General features: G+C 39.3%; 2 protein-coding genes across 3 annotated transcripts in view; one reads left to right on the top strand and one right to left on the bottom strand.

Moving 5' to 3' along the window:
* LOC106867719 (DDB1- and CUL4-associated factor 11) overlaps positions 1-14118 on the bottom strand; it is a 43349-nt gene extending 29231 nt beyond the window's left edge. Inside the window, exons 1-4 of one of the 2 annotated variants that reach the window (XM_014912681.3) lie at positions 13918-14118; positions 12009-12076; positions 10029-10092; positions 556-651 (exon numbers count right to left, since the gene is read on the bottom strand). In XM_014912681.3, the coding sequence (XP_014768167.1) occupies positions 556-651; positions 10029-10034 (102 nt within the window). In that variant the 5' untranslated portion in view covers positions 10035-10092; positions 12009-12076; positions 13918-14118. The remainder of the gene's footprint in view (positions 1-555; positions 652-10028; positions 10093-12008; positions 12077-13917) is intronic. The other variant, XM_014912680.3, reaches the window with a different exon arrangement.
* Positions 14119-14321: 203 nt separating this feature from the next.
* Positions 14322-18766, top strand: LOC128248710 (uncharacterized). The gene is made up of 2 exons (XM_052970516.2): positions 14322-14636; positions 17273-18766. The coding sequence occupies exons 1-2, from the start codon at positions 14592-14594 to the stop codon at positions 17783-17785; spliced, it is 558 nt and encodes a 185-aa protein (XP_052826476.2). The 5' UTR covers positions 14322-14591; the 3' UTR covers positions 17786-18766.
* Positions 18767-21874: the final 3108 nt, after the last annotated feature.

Here is a 21874-nt window from a genome sequence, read left to right as displayed (position 1 = left end):
GACAACTGGCCCCCATGCCAACGTCTTTTTCATTGGACACTAAACTCGGATTGCGAAGACCTGTTGGGGCAAGCGAAAGCAAAATCGTGATGGCACCTGTACCAGTGGAGCGCTGAGAGCACTGTTCGAGCGTCACCTTCCTGGCACTTGTGCTGGTGACACGTGAAAAGTCATTCGAGCGAGATCGTTGACAGTGCCGCTGGACTGGCTCCTGTGCAGGTGGCATGTAAAATACACCATTTTGAGCGAGGCCATTGCCAGTACCGCCTGACTGGCCTTTGTGCCGGTGGCACGTAAAAGCACCCACTACACTCTAGGAGTGGTTGGCGTTAGGAAGGGCATCCAGCTGTAGAAGCTCTGCCAAATCAGATTGGAGCCTGGTGTAGCCATCTGGTTCACCAGTCCTCAGTCAAATCGTCCAACCCATGCTAGCATGGAAAGCGGATGTTAAATGATGATGATGATGATGATGATGATGATGAAATTTTGAATTTAGTTTGCGGACCACAGGTTGGGAACCACTGCAGTAAAGAATAAATATATGTAAGAATTTACCTTTTGCAACATGTGAGAAACAGTCGGCCCACAATAGCTTTTATTTTTGTGGATTCGGCCAGAAGCCAATAGAATCTGTTGTCCAAGATGAGTGTCCTGCAATAGATTGGGAGAAGACAAACATAATTAAGCAACGTTATTTCTTTCATTTCATTAGCAATATCCTAACCAACGGTAAACAGAAACTGTCTACATTAACAGATGATTGATTGGTTGTAAGTTTAGATTAAATGCATATTAGTAACCTTAAATATAACTCCTGTCAAATAATATACACCCATTATGTGTGTGTGTGTGTGTGTGTGTGTGTGTGTGTGTGTGTGTGTGTGCAAATATGTAATGATTGGCACTCCAATCAATGGAACAGCCTGCTCATGAAATTAATGTGCAAGTGGCCGAGCACTCTACAGATACATGTACCCTTAACATAGCTCTCAGTGAGATTCAGCATGACACAGAATGTGATAAGGATGGCTCTTTGAATTACAGGTACTACTCACTTTTGCCAGCTGAGTGAACTGGAGCAACGTGAAATGTCTTGCTCAAGGATACAGTACACCACCAGGAATTGAACTCATGACCTTATGATCATGAGCTGAATACCCTAATCACTAAGCCACATGCCATCATGATGACAATGATACTACATGCCATCATCATGATAATTGTGTCATACCCCTATGACTTTTTGACATCTCTAAAGCCAGATGTCCCTCCAAATGCCAGTCACTTTACAGTTTTGGGTGCTTCTTTTCATGACACAGTACTTGTGAAGTCGTGGAGGCGCAATGGCCCAGTGGTTAGGGCAGCGGACTCGCAGTCATAGGATCGCAGTTTCGATTCCTAGACTGGGCGTTCTGAGTGTTTATTGAGCGAAAACACCTAAAGCTCCACGAGGCTCCGACAGGGGATGGTGGCAAACCCTGCTGTACTCTTTCACCACAACTTTCTCTCACTCTTACTTCCTGTTTCTGTTGTACCTGTAATTCAAAGGGCCAGCCTTGTCACACTGTGTCACGCTGAATATCCCCGAGAACTACATTAAAGGTACACGTGTCTGTGGAGTGCTCAGCCACTTGCACGTTAATTTCATGAGCAGGCTGTTCCGTTGATCGGATCAACTGGAACCCTCGACATCATAAATGACGGAGTGCCAACAACTTGTGAAGTCACCTTGCAACCTCTAAGACTAAAGGGCTTAAGTGAATCCCTATAGCTGACAGGGAATAGGAGAGAGAGAGAAAGAGAAACAGAAAGACAATGTTGATTTGTTTTAGGTCTGTTCTTACATGCTACCGTGGGTTGGCACAACACCTTGTAGTATTCAGGCATTGTTTTACAACTGAATACTCTTTCTGTCACTGATCCTTGCCTGTTCATGCACCTCATCCAATCCCCTCCAACCAACCTCCTCACCCATCATTTTTCTCATTGCAAACCCTCCACCCTACTTGCTTTTTCTTGCTATCTAGAACCATTTCACTTGTCAGTTATTCTCCATCCATTATTGTTCTCACCCACATGATTCACTCTTCACCACTGGCCCACCAAATCTTCTTTCATGCACTATGCTTGCCTTTTTACCCCACCCTTGTATGTAGCTTGCATAAACATGTTATCTCTCTCTTGTCTTCTCTTCTACATCTCTCTACCTTCCCCAAATCATTAGTCATCCATCACACCCTACACTCACCCTTCAATCCTACCCAATCTTTACAGTAGTTACCAGCCTCCCATCCCCCTATCTATTATTCTCTCATATTCTTTTACAAACTCCCACCTACCTTCTCTGTGCCAACACACTTCTACTCACCTTGTACCTTGACAAGCCATCTGGACTTGCAGCTCCAACTGATCAATCCCATTATCACTCTCTCTCTCCTAAAGCTGAGTCAATAGCTCCTGTACTAGAACTTGTTTGCCCCTCCCTCTTCTCCTTTCATATGTTAACCCCTCATCTCTGTGCATAAATTCCCCCACCCCCACCCAGGTATTGTAGCTTTGTGAGCTGCATGCTGACCTTACTAGTGCTGAAAAAAGCAACTAGTACATGTTGTAAAGCGGTTGGCATTAGGAAAGGCATCCAGCTATAGAAACCATGCTAAAGCAAATTCTGGAGTATGATGCAGTCCTTGGACCCATCAGAAGTTCCTGTGAAACCATCCAGCCCATGCCAGCATGGAGCATAGACATTAAATGATGATGATGCAGAAAGTAAACACTCACAGACACATACTTGTGCATGCACACAGCTACAGACACATGGAAGCTGTTAACTATGTATTATATGGCATCTCTACTCACAGAGAGTGTGCAAAAGAATGTGCATCAGGAAGTTGACTGAAATGTCATATGAAGGTTCACCAAAATAAAACTTTGACACCTCCAGCAAGGGGCACTCAATGTTGCTACATCTATGCACAAAAGATTGTAAGTCCCTAACAGGAATGAAAAACAACATCTATGTTGCACATGTTGAAACTGTGACTTTACTTGAAATCGAGTTGCAGCCACCACAAATATATATGTATACATATATACCATTTATCTCCCAATCTTTCAAATTCTCGTCTTCCTATTACTTTCATTTATCACCTTCTCCTCTCCAACTCACCTCAATTTCCTTCATTCCCCCACCAAATTGATATGCATCATTGACCATGTCTCCACCTGTGTACCGCATTCACTGCATCCATCTATATCACCACCTCTAACCATCTGTCAGCCTCCTTTCACACCTTCACAAACTAACCTTCCTACCCAGCTTTTCTGTTCCTCTGTCCCTTTCTCTTGCTTATGTTCTTGTACCTTGAGGGTATACCCTCACTATTCTCTCTATCCATCTTTAGCAAGACACCTGTTCTAGTCCCTCTATGATACTTTAATCTCTCAACACCTGACATAAAGGCATCTCCCTCAATATTGTACCAACTCAGTTGAGGGGTCTTGCAAATTACTTGGTGACCTCATTAATGTCAGTGCTATAATAAAACAAAAAAACATTCAGTACACTATGTAAAGTACTGAAAAGTGGTATTGTGCATTGAGAATTTGTTCCTCAGGGTCAGACAGTCAATCAAGAGTTCTACAGCAATATTTTGAAGTTTTTGGGGAAAGATATTCAGCTAAGATGATCAGATCTGTGGAGCGCAAAGAATTGAATTCTTCAGGATGATAATGCACCTTGTCACCGAGCTCTCTTCACTTGCGAGTTTCTCACCAAAAACATGATATCACTTCTGCACCTGCCCTATTCACTAGATTTAGCACCTATGGACTGCCATCTCTTCTCCAAGAGGAAAATGTCATTCAAAGGTTGGTGTTTTAATATTGTTGCCAAGATCCAGAGCAAATATCACTTATGGAAAATGACATCCAGGCCAGATTCTAAAAGAGGCAGTAACGTTGATACCAGTGTATTGCTGTGGTGACTATTTCAAAGGAGATGATGTTAAACCTTAGGTAAATAACTTGTTTTTTATTAAACATAACTAGTCCTGGAACTTTTTGATACCACCTTGTATATATACATATATATATAAATATACATATATATATATATATATATATATATATATATATACACACATACACATTCATACATAATCATTATCATGTCTGTTTTCCTATGTTCATATGAGACAAAGGAGTCTCCTCCAGCTGACCACTTGCTGTGGTCCATCATCATTTCCTTCTTGAAGTTTAGTATTCTAAGGTCAACTTTCACACTTGCTCATTTTTCATAGGTGCCTTCTGCTCAAATCATTTGGCACTTCTTAATCAACTATCATGCTCCATGCACATTACATGATTCTTCTTATATTCACCTGTTTTCTCTTAGCAACTTATATTATATATCCAGTGTGAAGCAGCAAGCTGGCTGAATCGTTAGCAAGCCAGACAAATTGTTTAACAGCATTTCATTCATCTTTACATTCTGAGTTCAAATTCTACTGAGGTCAACTTTGCCTTTCATCCTTTTGGAGGTTAATAAAATAAGTACCAACTGAACACTGGGGTTGATGTAATCAACTTACTCCCTCCCCTGAAATTGCTGTTCTTGTGCCAACATTTGAAGCCAATATTAAATGTCCAGTGAAACATGCTCATCTTATTTCTTTCTAGCCTTCACTCATATCCACATTCAATGCCAGGTTTTGCCATCATGTGTTATCACACTTCATGCATAAACATCATGCAATCTGTCCTAATTTTTTCCTCATCCCCATTTTTACTCTGGCTACTAGACTTTGAAAACACCCACCACCATTGCTAGTTAGGAAATTGAAGTAAACAACTACTTCTAGGGAGACATCCAGCCATTTAAATGAATTCATTTAATGGTTGCTATTACTGCTAATTACTCCTATGCATCTGCTACATATGAGGTGCTTCTTTTCTCTCAGCCTGCCTGTGATATTATTGCATTATTTATGCACCCATAGTTTATATCAAAGACAATGTATAGAATTCCTACCAGTCCCTCATGCATATTGAAAAAGATTCAGTTCCACTGCGTGGCACCTTGGGCATGTGTCTTCTACTGTAGCCTCAGGTCAAGCAAAAACTTGCAAGTAGATTTGGTAGATGGAAACTGAAAGAAGGCTGTCATATATATATGTCTATGTGTGGGTGTTTTTGTGTTTGTTTCCCACCACCACTTGACAACCAGTGTTGATGTGTTTGCGCACCTGTAACTTAGTGGTTTGGTAAATGAGACCAATGGAATAAGTACCAGGCGTAACAACAAGAAAATAAGTACCAGGGTCGATTCATTTGACTAAAAAGCCTTCAAGACAGTACTCCAGCATGGCCACAGTTTAATGACTGAAGCAAGTAGAATATGGCTACTTATGAGATGGTATTAAAGTGCTGTCATATTTCTGGCAAGCCAAAACTTATGTCTTTGATAGGTAAACCTTGAGGACTTTTCGTCAAGTCAAGTGAAATCATAATTGTGGCCAGTGCCAGTGACACAAAAGGCACCTGTGCTGGTGGCATGTAAAAGACAATTGGTACACTCTATGGAGTGCTTGGCATTAGGAAGGGCATCCATCTGTAGAACACAGTCAAATTAGACTGGAACCTAGTGCAGTTCTCTGGCTTACCAGTTCCAGTCAGACCATCTAATCCATACCAGCATGGAAAACAGATGCTAAGTGATGATGATGACTTTGCTTTCACATTCAGAATTCCTTCCTTAGTTCTTTGACAGATTCAGTTGTCAGAACTAATTCATCTGGTCTTAAACTCTTCTCTCATGGCCAGAAAAACTATGATAACCAAGCAGGAGCTGAGAAAGGAGCTCTGATGGACAACTAGCTGCAATTAAATTTCTTAAACAATTCATTAATAACTCTCTTCATTTTGGCACAAATTTGTATAACATCTAATATAATCTAATCCTTTTCCTAATTAGCTGGGCTGTATTTCTTTTTGCAAAGGCGAATGGCTCAGTGATTAGAGCGTCAGGCTCACAATCATGAGGTAGTGAGTTCAATTCCCGGACTGAGCTGTGTGTTGTGCTCTTGAGCAAGACACTTTATTTCACGTTACTCCAGTTCACTCAGCTGTAGAAATGAGCTGCTACATCACTGGTGCAAAGCTGTATCAACTTCTGCCTTTCCCTTGGACAATATTGGTATGCATGGGCGACTGTTGGTCTTCCATAAATAACCTTGCCTGGACTATGCCTCGGAAGGGAACTTTTCTAAGTGCAATCCCATGGTCATTCATGAACGAAGCAGGTTTTAGACTGTTAGATCTCTTTTTGCCTAAGCAAGGTACCACTCACATTTCAAACATACTTTTCACCAACGATATCCTGATTCAGCTTTGCAATCTGAAAAACATCATACCTCTGTCTGATCCTCTTGCAACAGAACATTGTCAGACCTCTCACTTACATCTCCTCTCTTTGTTAAAAATACCTGATGTCTAACTTCTCTTCGATCTACATGATACTATTCCTTGCCCCTTCTACTCATCTTCTACCTTGCCCCTTCTTCTTAGACATATGTTTTGACCTTTATGACTACCTTCTCTACCATTCTACCACCATGTCACCTTCCACCTGGCTGGGACCCTTTCTCCATTCTCAGTTCTGGTCTATGGCTCTTAGCAGATTGTCTCTGAAAAAACTCCCAGTTGTCGTATGTATCTATCTCTCTTACTTCACTCAGAAGTTTTACCTGTTACTTCTTTGAATCTATGTATGACTAAAGGATCTTTTAGATTTCATATCATCCACTTTCAGTTTTTCTCATTTCTGTGTCTATTCTGTTTTAACCTTAAGGAGTCATTGACCATTAGTCTATCTCAAGTGCTACTTTCTTCATAGGGGAAAAATCTAGAAACACAGCCAGCTGTCTATTCTGTTTCCTAATAAGCATGAAATCTTTCTATTTGCATGTTCACATGAGTAGTAAATAAAAAGATCTGTAACTGGTTTTCAGGAGGACAGCTGCATAAAGAAGTGCTGAGCTCTAATTGTGGAAGGTACCTGTGGAAAGAGTAGACCCAGGAAGATGTGAGACAAAGTGGTGAGAAAGGATCTTCAAATGCTGGGCCTCACTGAGGAAATGACAAGGGACTGGGAGATGTGATTTGCTATACTTATAAGACATGTCAAGCTAAGAAAAATCACTGTATTCCACACATACAGGCTTGTCCTTTTGGGTGCTGGTGCCACTTAAAAAGCACCCATACTGGTGCTGTGTTAATGCTAGTGCTGTGTAAATGCACCCATGCCAGTGGCATGTAAAAAGCACCCAGCACACACTGCTAAGTGGTTGGTATTAAGAAGGACATCAAGCCACAGAAACCGTGCCACAACTGATAGCTGGAGTCTGAACAACTCCCTGCTAGCCAGCTCTATGTCAAATCATCCCACTTGTGCCAGCATGGAGAGTGGACGTTACACAATGATGACGATGATGAGTTACAAATGGTTAGATCAGAGTTGTATCACAAAACTCCAGCACCCTTGATTCTTCTTCATTCCTTATACAATAGCCTTCATGTACACTTGAGTACATGGAGACTTTGGCTGTTGTGGATGTTTCCCAGTGTCCACTGACCTCCTTAGAAGTGACAACAAGGTCATTGTCATTAGTCACGGAGGTAGTCCACAAGAGGACTTCATAGAACTGGTTCTTTCGTACATCTGTCATACCTGATTGTAACACACATGCAGAAATCACTGCAGCCTATAACTAACTTAAGCATAATTAATCTCTTTTACTTGTTTCAGTCATTTGACTGCGGCCATGCTGGAGCACCGCCTTTAGTCGAGCAAATCGACCCCCAGGACTTATTCTTTGTAAGCCTAGTACTTATTCTATCAGTTTACGGGGGATGTAAACACACCAGCATCAGTTGTCAAGCAATGTTGGGGGGACAAACACAGACACACAAATATATATACATATACATATATACGACGGGCTTATTTCAGTTTCCGTCTACCAATCCACTCACAAGGCTTTGGTTGGCCCGAGGCTATAGTAGAAGACACTTGCCAAGGTGCAATGCAGTGAGACCGAACCCAGAACCATGTGGTTGGTACTTACCAAGCTACTTACCACACAACCACTCCTTCTAATTCAATTACCATATCTATCTATTTCTCTGTTAATAGTATGCCTATTCCACCCAATCCAGAGCTTTTATTCATCTAAAAGAATTTGTACCTGTGTTCCTTACACTTAAGGTATCTAGTGAAGGATCACTTTCATGCTACATTTTGTATATATTTGTACACAGCACACATGGACATAACTCCACTCTAACATCTCTATGATCTCTATAAAACTATCATCATCATCATTATTCAACATTTATTGTCCATGCTGGCATGGATTGGACAGTTTGACCAGAGCTGGCAAAGTAGAGAGCTGCACCAGGCTCCAGTCTAATTTGGCATGGTTTCTATGGCTGGATGCCCTTCCTAACACCAACCAGAGTGTGCTGGACGCTTTTATGTGGCACCATACAGGTGTTTTTACGTGGTGCTGCACAGGTGCTTTTATATGATATTAAAAATAATATAATGTCCCCTGGAAAAAGTTCAGAGGGTTATTACCCCTGTTGTTAATAAAAGGCCTCTCCCTCAGAATGAAAGGCAATATTGTATGATGTTTGCATACAAACAGCAAGGGCTGTGAATGCAGAGCACATGTGAAGACATGAAAGAAATGAAACTAGTATGTTCTGTTGGATGTGCAACCTCAATGTGTATGTTCAACAAAATGCAAAGGAGTTGAGAGAAAATCTGGGCATAAAATGCATTAGATACAGTATGCAAGAGTGAAAACTGTTGATATGATCGTGTGATGCATATGAATGAGGACAGCTGCATAAAGATGTTTCAGTTGCAAAATATATGGATGGAATCTGTGGAAGATATGCAATAAAGCAGGGACCCAGGAAGACATGAGACAGAGTAGTGAAAACCAACCTTAGGATGTTGGCCCTCATAGAGGAGATGACAAAACCTTCCCTACAACTCATGATGATGATGATGCTGATGTCATACACCTATCATACTCTCATGAACTTACCCACCCACCCTTCCCAATCTTGTCTCTATTCTCTTTTATATTCACCTTCTTGACCCTTGAGGATATGTCTTGACACCTCATCACTACCATCTTTTCACCTCTTCCAGCTGAAGTAGCCATGTATCTCCATAGCGGCATGACACTTGTTCCTGTCCCTCTATCACACTTTAATGTCTCAACACCTGACACAAAGCCATGTCCCTCAATATTGCACCCTGACTCAGTCAAGGGGTCTTGATATGTGAGTTACAAGGCAACCTCACTAGTGCCGGTACCATACAAAGAGAACCCAGTTCACTCAGTGAAGTGGTTGGCATTTGGAAGGGCAAGCAGCTGTAGAAACCATGCCAAAGCAGACACTGGAGCTTGATGTAGTCTTTTGGCTTACTAGATACTGTTAAACCATCCAACCCATGCCAGCATGGAAGATGGACATTAAATGGTAATGGAGATAAAATAAATTTCTAGAGAATGTAGCTAACCAATTCACGGAACATCTTCACAACATCTGGTGCAGAAACCAAAACCTTTTACTCAGTGGACAATTCAACACGTTTGGTTTGGTTTTATACAATCGATCCACAAACTCCAGGCTTCACAGAAAGCAGTATTCTATTTTTTCTTGCCGAAACCACAACTCTTTTGGCCTCAATTCCCCAACTAGCTTTGTCTTTCATTGAAGATTCATTAAGCTGCTTTAGTAAAGAAACTGAGATTTACTTGTTAAAATATTAAAGAAAAAATTGTTGACAAGCACTCAGAATTTTACACAACAGTACAAGGTTGAAAGCCAAATATTTATAGCTAGAGTATCAATATGCTGTGGGTTATACATAAACAATTATATATATATATATATATATATATATATATATATATATATATATATCCCAAACGTTACAAGGGTGTTACCTTCATGACATTCCCCAAACATCAATCATGCTTACATGAACTGTTGATTTCGGAGCTTGGTCAGCTAGAATAGAAAATAATAAAAATATAAGTACACATGTAATTTGGGAATAAGAAAGATTACAATATAAAATATTAACATCAAATAAAGAGTTTGGTTTATCGAAGCAGTTGTTTCCATTTTTCCTCCCTCTTGCTCTTGCTCTCTCTCTCTCTCTCTCTCTCTTCCATTCACTCACCCTTTCTCATAATCAAATTTTTATGATTTGATTAGCTCTTAATTTCGTTTTACCAATATCATTTCTCAGAACTCTGGTCCCAACATAGGACATTAAAACTTTCTTCACACTTTATTAATAGTTCCCATCTTTAAAAACTTTGTTGGACAAACTTTTGCCCCAAAATAAACCACCACTAGTCTTCTTGGATGCTAGTGTTTAACTTGGAGATAAAACTTAGTACATTGTCTTTAGATAAAGAGAAAGCTTATTTATATGTAGATGAAAATTTAACTCGCTGAGAGACTAGCTGGAAAAAAGTAGAGAGAAAGGTATTCATTGAAATCAATATTGGTACTTCTGAAGGCAGCAAGCTGGCAGAATCATTAGCACACTAGGCAAAATGCTGTCATTATGTTCTGAGTTCAAATTCCACTAAGATCAATTTTGCCTTTCATCTTTTCACAGTTAATAAATTAAGTACCAGTAGAGCACTAAGTTCGATGTAATTGATTTATTACTCTCCTGAAATTGGTATTTTTGGGGAATTCTAAAATCATGAATTCCAAAACATAAATACTGGCAAACTGTAAGGAGGGAAACTGCATACGCTGGTCCTAATAACAAGATAAACTTGAATATTATGTTAGAAAATAGGATTCTTGTTTCGACAAAAAGGTCTGGGTTGTTTCTGGTTTACAAGACACAACCTGTTGAAACACTGATGTTCCAGTATCCATTGCACCAATAAGTCAATGTGTTATGAACACACTCATAAAATAAAGAAGTTGTTTTCCTGTGACATACACAACAGTAATTGGCATATTTTGCATTCAAATTTGCTGGAATGTAATAAGAATGAAATATGCAAGTCATTATATCAGACCTTGCTGTTCATAGTGTAAACAGTGATTTATTTTTAGTTGGTAGATATCATCACCAATCAGCAGTTTGTTTGCTGAAATTATAAACAAAAATCATCAGCTCTTGTTTAGAGTCAAAAGTCTGGAGAGCTTCTAGCTGATGAGACACAGCATCATGGGAAAAACCAGTGTCCCAGAATCCCTCATAGCAATGAGTTAAGTGCACTATGAACACACCATTGTAAAAATAAGTTTTTCTCCTGTGATGTATGCTTCACCACCATCATCATTTAGTGTTTGTTTTCCATGCTGGCATGGATAAGATAGTTCGATTGGAACTGGTAAACAAGAGGGCTGCACCAGGCTCGTCTTGTTTTGGCTTGGTTTCTATAGCTGGATGCCTTTCCTAAGTTCCAACCACTCCACAGAATGTAGTGGGTGTCTTTTACGTGTCACCAGAAAGGGTGCCTTTTACATGTCACCAGTGATTAACAGTTTGCATTCAAATCTGCCAAAACATATTAAGAATAATTATGCAAATCATTGTTTGAACTACATAAAAATATATAAATGATTTAGTGACACACACACCAAATAGACACCCTTATAAATATGTGCAGAATAATAAACATAAGTGATTCATTTCTAAGTGGAATCATGGGAGTTATTTCTAAGTTGCCAGACCAAATGAAGTCTATTTTATTGCCAACATTTTGAGATCAAATCCTACTGCAGTTTATTTTGCTTTGTAGCCTTCCAAGATCAATGAAATACATGCTTGTGAGAACTAGAGTTGACATAATTGATCACACCTTCCACAAAAATCTGTTACAAATCATATTACAAATAAATCACTGTGCTTGGGTTAAATTAAAACTAAAATGTAATGAAATAATTACCTTTGGGTTCATCTACTTCTTTTTTCTCTCTCCTGGATGAGTGACGAACAGCTCTATGTCTTCTACCTCTACAATGAAAACAAATTGTATTAGTTACAGGACAAGATTTGGATTCAATAGATCAGTGACTTTTCAAACCTTTACCATTGATATCATCTCCAAATTACATATCTTACTATGTCACCCATTGTTAATTTACTTTTATCCAAATCCAAAACTTGTAATATGTTAGTATGTTTTTAAGTCAGACAATCTAGAGGCAGCTCTAAAGGTACTATATATAGATATCATAACAGAATCAGATTACTGTTTGAAAATCATTAAGAGATTCATTTTACATACTTGTTTATTCATACATTGTATTAGCTTAAAGAGGAAAATAATGTATCCTATGGCCTGAATCTCCAACATCTAGAACGTAGGAATCCCAAAAACGTTTTTCAAAAAGATGCATTTTTCAAGAGGTGACATTAGCCCCACTTTTTCAATGTTGGCCTAGTACAGATGGATTTTGATAATTATGATAGCTCCATACGAAAGAAGCTACTTGCTTTTAACATTGAAATACATAAATATATATGTACTTAACTAATAACTACATATATAATAAACATTTGTTCAATAGGCATAAGTGTCTTAATACAAGTCAATAAGAGTTGCGTTTGGGAAAATATAAAAGGCTTTAAGTAATGGAACCGACCTGCGAAAGATTGCTGCCAATTAAAAATATAAATACAAGTATAAAGACAACAGAAACACACACAATGTTCGTATGAGACTAAGACTGAGAAAAAAAAGGAGGACTAAATGGAAAAAGTTCTGGTTTACAACCCTAGGAAATTTTTGTGTATAAATTCAAATGACAGCTTCATTGTTTCCACACATAAGCGTACATTTGACACGAACCTACTAGGGAGCCTCAACTCGCTAGAAATAGCAGCCAAATTTCTCTCGCATCACAGGCTGATGTCTTAAGAAAAGTGAATGACACTATGACTAATATAATCTATTGTCTGGAAAATTAAATGACGGGATAATAGCGGGCGATATACCTTTAGATCATATGTCCAAACAATTGGATTTATTCAATAACAACCTATTAACGTATAGGGTTAAATGGTGTGAGCAATGTAGAGAACCAAACAAAAACTTATGTAAGTTAGTGTTAGTATATTTTAACTATTATTCCATGCAGACGGCGTCTCTGAGTAATTAACTCTGTGTGTGTGTGTATTGTTGTTGTTGCATAATTGCAGAGTTCGTGTCATTAATAAATCAAAGTACAAAGACATTCTTTGGAGTATGGAGAGAGATAAGATCTGAAACCAAACAGCCCAAGCTGTAGCTTCCTTAATAGCTTAGGTTAAAGAGTGCGCACGGCTGGAAAAATAATAAATAAATACAGCTTCTGTCGGCCGACTACATTCGTGCTCTTGATCAGAGATGACCTGGAACAGATATTTTTTAGAGAATGGCTGTAAAGAGATTTACAACGATTTCTTTTTATCGGGTACAGTTAGCTGAATGCAGGTCCTGTTGTTTATGTAATCAAACCTTTCAAATATTTGCAAAAGTAGATTAGCTGTATTGTTATAAACAGTTTTAAAATGGAATAAATCTGTTTACAAGGGCAGAAGAGTGGAATAAATTGGCTTGGAGAGAGAAGATGCCATTTTTCAGAAGCCTTTCACTTTTATTTACTAAACAAATGATTCTGACCAGCAACAGGGAAGTCAAGGACGACTTAGCACTGGATCCATGAATTACGTTTAAAGTTACGACTAAAGGTTGCTAGTCCTCATTTATGAAAGTTTGAGCAAATGTATGGTTTCAGATGAGTAGATTAATACTTGATAGGACATGCTATGTTATTACATATCTTGAAACGAGTAAATGTGCATTTGTTTACCTTGTGGCAAGAATAAGAGGATGATTCAGCGAATTCGCCTGTCTTTCGTCGTTATCTCTCGATCCGGACGAAGTATTTCCACTCGATTTACTCATGCTGGCAAAGCTTTTTAAAAAACAAATACTGTATCATTAGGTAATCACTTGAAGAAAGTTCATTAAATCAACTTTCTGATGATCACACCATATTTTCAGCTGAACTAACCGTGCAGATCACCGTGCCGAGTATATATATTTTGTTTATTAATTGGAAATATAAAATTTCCTCCCGATCATTTCATAATGTATACGCTGGAATATTTCAAGAATTTTTTTAAAAGATGTTTCTTTGGTTATTTAGGGTTATTATATACTTATTAGATTATTTAACTTATTCCATGCTAAGTGCTGAGCACTTATGACATCACATCCGCTCTGATACACTAGTTACTCATTTGATTACGTTTGGTATCAGGAAAGAAGGGAAAGTGAGGTGCATGAATGAAATGTTTTCATAAAAAGTATCATTAAAATGACAGCATCCAGGAATCGAAACAACATAAATACAAACGTGCTCTTCTTAAACTACCGTCAACTGTATCTCCTTTCTATCCCTTCCGCTTGATCTACAGACTTTGCTTTATTGACTTCCTTGGGAAGACACGGATAGCCTTTTTCGGAAAGTAGGCATGAGACATGGCACATTTTCAGGCGGGCCGCACTACTAAAAATAAATTCAAGGTAATTTTTCGTTAGTCGTGCCATTCAGAAATTCCCTGGGTCGCGAAATAGGACAAAACCCACTCAGTTTTACCTTTTTTTTTTTTTTCTGTTTCTAAAATTAGAAGAAAAATATATAATTGAAGTAATCATGAAAAATATCTTTTTTTTTGTGTTGATTCACTCTACATTTGGGGTTTTCAACCATTTTTTATGGATCCATTTGATTACTATTTCATTCTGGTGGATCCCCATAGCTATTCACTGTTTAAACATTAGTTTTATAGAAACTTCGTTCAAATTTCCTGTTTTGTTTTTCTCAAATTAATATGTGTAGGTCGAACTATTAATTATATGCAATATAATTAATAAAAGTTGAGTCGTTATGGTCACATATAAAAAGAAAAGGTTAATGTTGACATTATTATCCGGAAAGGAAATCGAAAAAGAAAATAGTGTAAAAAAAAAAAGGTGTAGGAAACGAATATGAAAACAAAAATTCCGGGAAAGCAACATGGGTGGGGAGAGGCCTTCGGAAAATTCACAAGATCCGATGTTTTTCTCTCATAACTTTTAGCAAAATGTGTCTTTTTTAATGAAATTTTATATAAATACCTTTCAAACGGTATAAATTACGATTATAATGAAATTTGTGGGAAAAATCTTTTCCTAGGGGGTGGGGGGACTTCGGAAAATTCACAAGATCCGATGTTTTTCCCTCGTAACTTTGAGGAAAATGGAAATCTTTCTACTTCACACTCACGTAGGAAACGAATCTGAAAGCAAAAATGCGCGGAAAGCAACGGGGTAGGAGAGGACTTAGGAAAATTCACAAGATCCGAGTTTTTCCCTCGTAACTTTGAGGAAAATATAATCCTTTTGAAATCACAAATTAGGATTTTCCTCAGGAATTTAGATGCTAAACATCCCTTTGAAGGGTTCGGGTCCTTCTACTATAGATAGATAGGTAGATAGATATGTGTGTGTATAGTAGAAGTAAGGACCCGAACCTTTCAAAGGGATGTTTAACATCCAAGTTCCTGAGGAAAATCCTAATTTGTGATTCTAAAAGGATTATATTTTCCTCAAAGTTACGAGGGAAAAACACGGATCTTGTGAATTTTCCGAAGTCCTCTCCCCACTCCCTCGGATTAAGGATTCTTGTACTGAACCTTCAAGAAAACGAGTCAAACATGTCACAAAGAGCATCAACAATGTTTAAAGAACCTATGTCTGGACTATGTCAATGAGAGGAAGACCATGGATGAATTTTTGAATGGTGTAGGGCAGAGCATCAGGTTGTAGTAAAATGAACATTTAATGAGGTTTTCAATATTGTGTTTGTTTTAACTTTTCAAAGACATGATATGATATTCTTTTTATTACGCTCATTTTTGTGATTGGGGTTATTATCTATATATATAAAGCTGAAGTTGTGTGTCTGTGTGTAGCCTTTTTAAAAGTTTATAGAAATTCACATTTTTCACTTTTTCGTGAAAATTTTTACATCAATGGAATTTTCTCGATGTGAACTTTCCAGTGCAGTAATTAGATTTTTTAAATTCCATTTACTTTGTATGATTTAAGGGAGATTTGGCTTTTGTTTCTAGCAACTTTTATATTTCTTCCATTCTATCTGTCCAGCGTTCTTACACATCGATCACGCGCTCAACATATAATATAGACAGTAAGAGTAAAAGAGGGAGAGAGAGAGAGAGAAAGTGATACATACGAAGTCATAGATAAACTTGGTTTAAGACTATTCTTCCATTTCTATTCTTTCCTTCTATCTACCTTTTCACTCTTACTTCGTACTTCTTCCCCTCTCCCATTTAATAGCTTTCTTCTATCCCTCTACCTTGTCCGTGCACATCTCTTTTTCCTCGCTTCACTTTCTCATTTCCTACACAAGCCAGCATCACTTACTTCGTGAGGAGTCGAAATACACCTGCTGTTGATATCCTGCTTTTTGTATGTATCTGTTCTCTGTTGTTATACGTCCTTCTTTCTGTTTACATTCAGTTCTTTCTTCCAAGGAATCTGGGGCTCTTAGCTTCCTTTTGCCGAAGTTGCAATGATAATTTGTAACTAGACTGAATAAGGAATACCCCGTTTCACTCGTTCATGTTTTCGTTACATTGTCTGTCTGCATGTTCAGCGTCCTTGTCTCCTCTTAGTATTTTTTACATATTTTTCATAACATAGAGACGTAAAAACACACACAACCACACATACGTGATCTGTGTCAACAACATACACATGAATACATACACACATCAACATTATAGATATACGATTTAGTTTGTGTGTGTTTCTTATATGAACGCGTGCACACATAGCTATTTTATAACTGTCTTCCGTTCTCCCTTCCTCTCTTCATCGCTCCCGTTCTCTATTCCTTTCTCCCCCTCTCTCTCTCTTCCTCTTCTCTCTCGCTCTCTCAAACGCATACACGCGCACGTACACACAAGCATTCACTACAATATAACTAGATCTTACCTTACTACATGTTTGTCAATATTTTGTAAATATACAAACTACGGAGCTTATGTAGACAGGACAACACATTGCAAATCAGTGAACTTCATTAAAATGTGAAAACTACCTACCCTGCCATCTGTTATAACTTTTTGTTGTTCTGTTTAATATATACATAGGTTATGCCTCCAAAGAAGAGAGTTTGCTGGGGAAAGAAAGCAACCGGTTTAAAAAGACAGCAACAGACTGCAGCAATTCACCACATTCCAGAAGCTACTTTGAACATAATGCAAAATGGTGCATCTACTGCCCAATCTGATAGAATTCTGGCAGAACTGTGTAGCAACAGATCACCAGCAATTGCTTCATCAGAAATTGCCATCCTAGCTCCTGTGAAAAGGGATTACCCTGCTATGCGGAGAGCAAGACGTGCTGCTTTACAAGCCGCAAGGCGAGCTGCTCAGTCTGAGCAACAGCGTAACCTGCATCATATGAATAACCCTGCTTGCACTTCGGCCCGCAGAGCGGCTGAGAATGCTAAACAACATGCCATTTGCCTCAACAAAAACGCTGCCTCTATTGCTTCCTCCAGAATTAATGAGAGCTCCAAAGTCAGGTTTCATCGCCTGGCCAATGTCTCAATTTGTAGAAATTGTCATCGAGGTGTTTCTAGGCCATGCAGTTCCCGATAGTCATTAAAAGCGTTCGACTATAAGCCTGACATCGACTATGCTTCCCATCCAGACCTATCGATTTCCTATATGCAAGTCGTTTGTCCAATTTGTTCTGCGAGGAAGTGACCCGGTGAACCAGCTGGATTGTGCTGCTCAGGTGGAAAGGTCAGACTACCCTCTTTGTTGGACCCACCCCTCATCCATTACAGCTGCTTCTTACCAGAACAAACACTCAAGGCGTTTTCTTCGTGACAAGGAAGTACAACTGTGCTTTCCAAATGACCTCATTTGAAGTGAACATCATCAGACAAGAAGGGTTCGTGCCCACTTTTAAAGTACAGGGCCAAGTTTACCATAGAATTAGATCTCTTCAGCCAGCCGCAGGCCAAGAGCCAAAGTTTCTTCAGCTGTACTTCATTTGCAACTATCAAAACCAAGCCGCAAAATGAACCACAATATCACCAGGTACTGACTTTGAGCTGACATTGCAATTGCAAGAGATGCTTCATGCTACAAACAGCTACATGCGTAGTTTCAAGTATGCCGTGGAGATGACCTCAAGCCCCAATTTTAAAGTGGTCATTGATGCTGACAAACGCCCATCTGGAGAACACCTTGGACGCTACAACCAAACTTCATGTAATGAAATCGTTATCATTCTTCAGGGTGACCAGTCTAACCTAGGGACATCGTTCTGTCATGTTGTAATGATGCCATAAGGCGAATTCCAGAAACTCACAGGGCATACGATGCGCTCCAGTACCCCCTACTATTTCCTCATGGTGAAAACGGATACCATATTGACATTCTGCAATGTCATCCTCTCAGTACAGACGTCTGCAGCAACAAGCAGGTTTCATGCATGGCTTTCTACTGCAAGATTTATATCGTAGATGGCGTAATAAGTCACACCCGGACAACGTCAGGTTATACTGCTAGTATAATGTAATATTTTATAAACTACAAATAACAAGAATTAAAATTATGGCTTAAAACTTGCTTGCTTTTGTCCTCGTGATTTTTTTTTTTTACCTTGTGTTTATTTTTCTAGAGGGTTTTGTCCTACACTCTACTAACACTCATCACAATTTTTCTTTTTAAATTTCAAGTTTCATTCTGATATATGTGATGTGAGTTAGTATGTTTGTGTGCACAGCTACCATTGTTTTTTAACATTAAATTCCAATATAATTTTAATCAGCACTATTTAAAAAGTATTTGTAGAAAATTTTGTTTAAAAATACCCATCTGTATGTAATGAAGAAACAAAGAGGACTTGTGTGAATGATCTGAAACTCTTCTACTCCCCACCTCTCTGAAAAAAATCCACACCATAGTTCGATGTAATAGGAATCTACACCATCTGAAAGTTGTTTCATTAAAAAGTCGTTCACTAATGTGTTTTGGTCGACAAAAAGTCATATGATAAAAGATTGTGGTACCATCAAGAACAGCTTGGTTGAATGTGATGATCAGGATATTAAAAACAACACTGAGTCTCAACAAAGCTTGATTCTTCCGAATCTGAAAAATCTTTCAAATGGCAAGGAAGTATATGACCTATGAAGCTCCACTGAACTGCTGCCTCATCAAGGCAATATCACTGAAATTAAACTAAATCAGCTAATTTTGACACAAAATAAATTTGATAAGGAATCTAGTCTGAGCTGTTTCAAAAGTGAATAGTTTAAAGTTTATTCTTGGCTTACCTATGAAATTCGAAAATGCTAAACTTTGTGTTTTCTTTTTGAAGTCTCCATGCATAGTAACTCTTTTTCTTTTGAAAACTGAGAAGGAAGTTATAGTGCTTGTCATTGGAAGTGGAATTAAGTATCGGGCGAACACAAAGCACAAAACATGTTAACACAATTAAATAGTGTATACAAGCAGCAAGTAAGTGCAGAACAGAGAGTACTTGAAAGTTATTAATCAGAAATCTCTTGTTCACTGCCCAACAAAATGCAGGTAAATGAGGTCACACAGAGAATTTTCTTTTATTCTTTTATTTGTTTCAGTCATTTGACTTCAGCCATGCTGGAGCACCACCTTAAAGGGTTTTTAGTTGAAGAAATTAACCCCAGGACTTATTCTTTTGGTCTATTTTGCCAAACCACTAGGTTATGGGGACATAAACACACCAACATCAGTTATCAAGCAATAGTGGGGGGTGGGACAAACACAGACACACAAATACACACACACACACATATATATATATATACAAAGGTAAAGGTGACGCTTTAGATACAAATAATTACACAGGCATCAAGCTGTTAGATCAGGTTATGAAAGTTACAGAGAGGGTCATAGCCCAACTAATTAGGGAGCGAATCAATTTAGATGAGATGCAGTTTGGGTTCGTGCCAGGTAAAAGCACTACTGATGCCTTATTTCTAGTGAGACAGTTGCAGGAGAAATACCTAGCTAAGGATAAACCTCTGTACCTGGCTTTCGTTGACATGGAGAAAGCCTTTGACAGGGTCCCCCGGTCCCTTATCTGGTGGTCAATGAGGAAACTTGGGATAGAAGAATGGTTAGTGAGAGCTGTGCGAGCCATGTACAGAGATGCTGCCAGTAAGGTGAGGGTTGGAAATGAGTACAGCAATGAATTCCGGGTAGAGGTAGGGGTCCACCAAGGTTCCGTCCTCAGCCCCCTCTTATTTATCATAGTCCTCCAGGCAATCACAGAGGAGTTCAAGACAGGTTGCCCCTGGGAGCTCCTCTATGCTGATGACCTTGCCCTAATTGCGGAGTCACTATCAGAACTAGAGGAGAAGTTTCAGGTGTGGAAGCAAGGTCTAGAACTGAAGGGCCTTAGAGTCAACCTAGCTAAAACCAAAATCCTAATAAGTAGGAAGGTAGATAAAACACAAACCCCTTCAGGTAGATGGCCCTGCTCAGTATGTAGAAAAGGAGTAGGTAGTAACTCTATAAGATGTACCCGGTGCAAGCTATGGACACATAAGAGGTGCAGCAACATCAAAGGCAGGTTAACTAGCAAGTTAGTTTTTGTTTGTGGCAGATGTTCAGGTGCAATAAAGACTGTAAACAAACAGGAAACAACTTCTATCTCATTCCAGGGTGAAAAACTAGAGGTAGTCGATAGCTTCCGCTATCTGGGCGACCAAGTTAGTAGTGGGGGTGGGTGCGCTGAAAGTGTAGCTGCTAGAATAAGAATAGCCTGGGCAAAGTTTAGAGAGCTCTTACCCCTGCTGGCGACAAAGGGACTCTCACTCAGAGTAAAAGGCAGACTGTATGACGCATGCGTACGAACAGCCATGCTACATGGCAGTGAAACGGGCTGTAACTGCTGAGGACATACGTAAGCTCGCAAGGAATGAAGCCAGTATGCTCCGTTGGATGTGTAATGTCAATGTGAATACCCGTCAGAGTGTAAGTATCTTGAGAGAAAAGCTGAACATTAGAAGCATCAGTTGTGGCGTGCAAGAGAGATGATTGCGCTGGTATGGACATGTGGTGAGAATGGATGAGGATAGCTGCGTGAAAAAGTGCCACACCCTAACAGTTGAGGGAACCCGTGGAAGAGGTAGGCCCAGGAAGACCTGGGCTGAGGTGGTGAGGCAAGACCTTCGTACATTGGGCCTCACCGAGGCGATGACTACTGACCGAGACCTTTGGAAATGTGCTGTGCGTGAGAAGACCCGGCAAGCCAAGTAAGATCGTTGCCAGTGCCCCTGGACTGGTTCTTGTGCGGGTGGCACATGAGATGCACCATTTTGAGCGTGGCCGTTGCCAGTACCGCCTGACTGGCTCCCGTAGGATTTTCGAGCGAGATCGTTGCCAGTGCCCCTGGACTGGCTTGTGCGGGTGGCACATAAAAGACACCATTTCGAGCGTGGCTGTTTTCGTGCGGGTGACACGTAAAAGGACCCACTACACTCTCTGAGTGGTTGGCGTTAGAAAGGGCATCCAGAAACTCTGCCAAATTAGACTGGAGCCTGGTGTTGCCATCCGGTTTCACCAGTCCTCAGTCAAATCGTCCAACCCATGCTAGCATGGAATGCGGACGTTAAACGATGATGATGATGATGATGATGACGGGCTTCTTTCAGTTTCCAACAACCAAATCCACTCACAAAAGTTTTG

The sequence above is a fragment of the Octopus bimaculoides genome, chromosome 1 (genome assembly GCF_046866305.1).
Source record: "Octopus bimaculoides isolate indiv1 chromosome 1, ASM4686630v1, whole genome shotgun sequence".
Taxonomy (NCBI): domain Eukaryota; kingdom Metazoa; phylum Mollusca; class Cephalopoda; order Octopoda; family Octopodidae; genus Octopus; species Octopus bimaculoides.
Note: the sequence above shows the minus strand (reverse complement) of the source record. Positions and strands in the feature narration are given on the sequence as shown.

What these genes read in the sequence shown, in the direction of transcription:
- LOC128248710 (XM_052970516.2), top strand. Translation starts at nt 14,592, where the DNA reads ATGGCACATTTTCAGGCGGGCCGCACTACTAAAAATAAATTCAAG. An exon ending in CTACTAAAAATAAATTCAAG is followed by an intron (nt 14,637 to 17,272) that starts GTAATTTTTCGT and finishes ATATATACATAG; the next exon opens with GTTATGCCTCCAAAGAAGAG.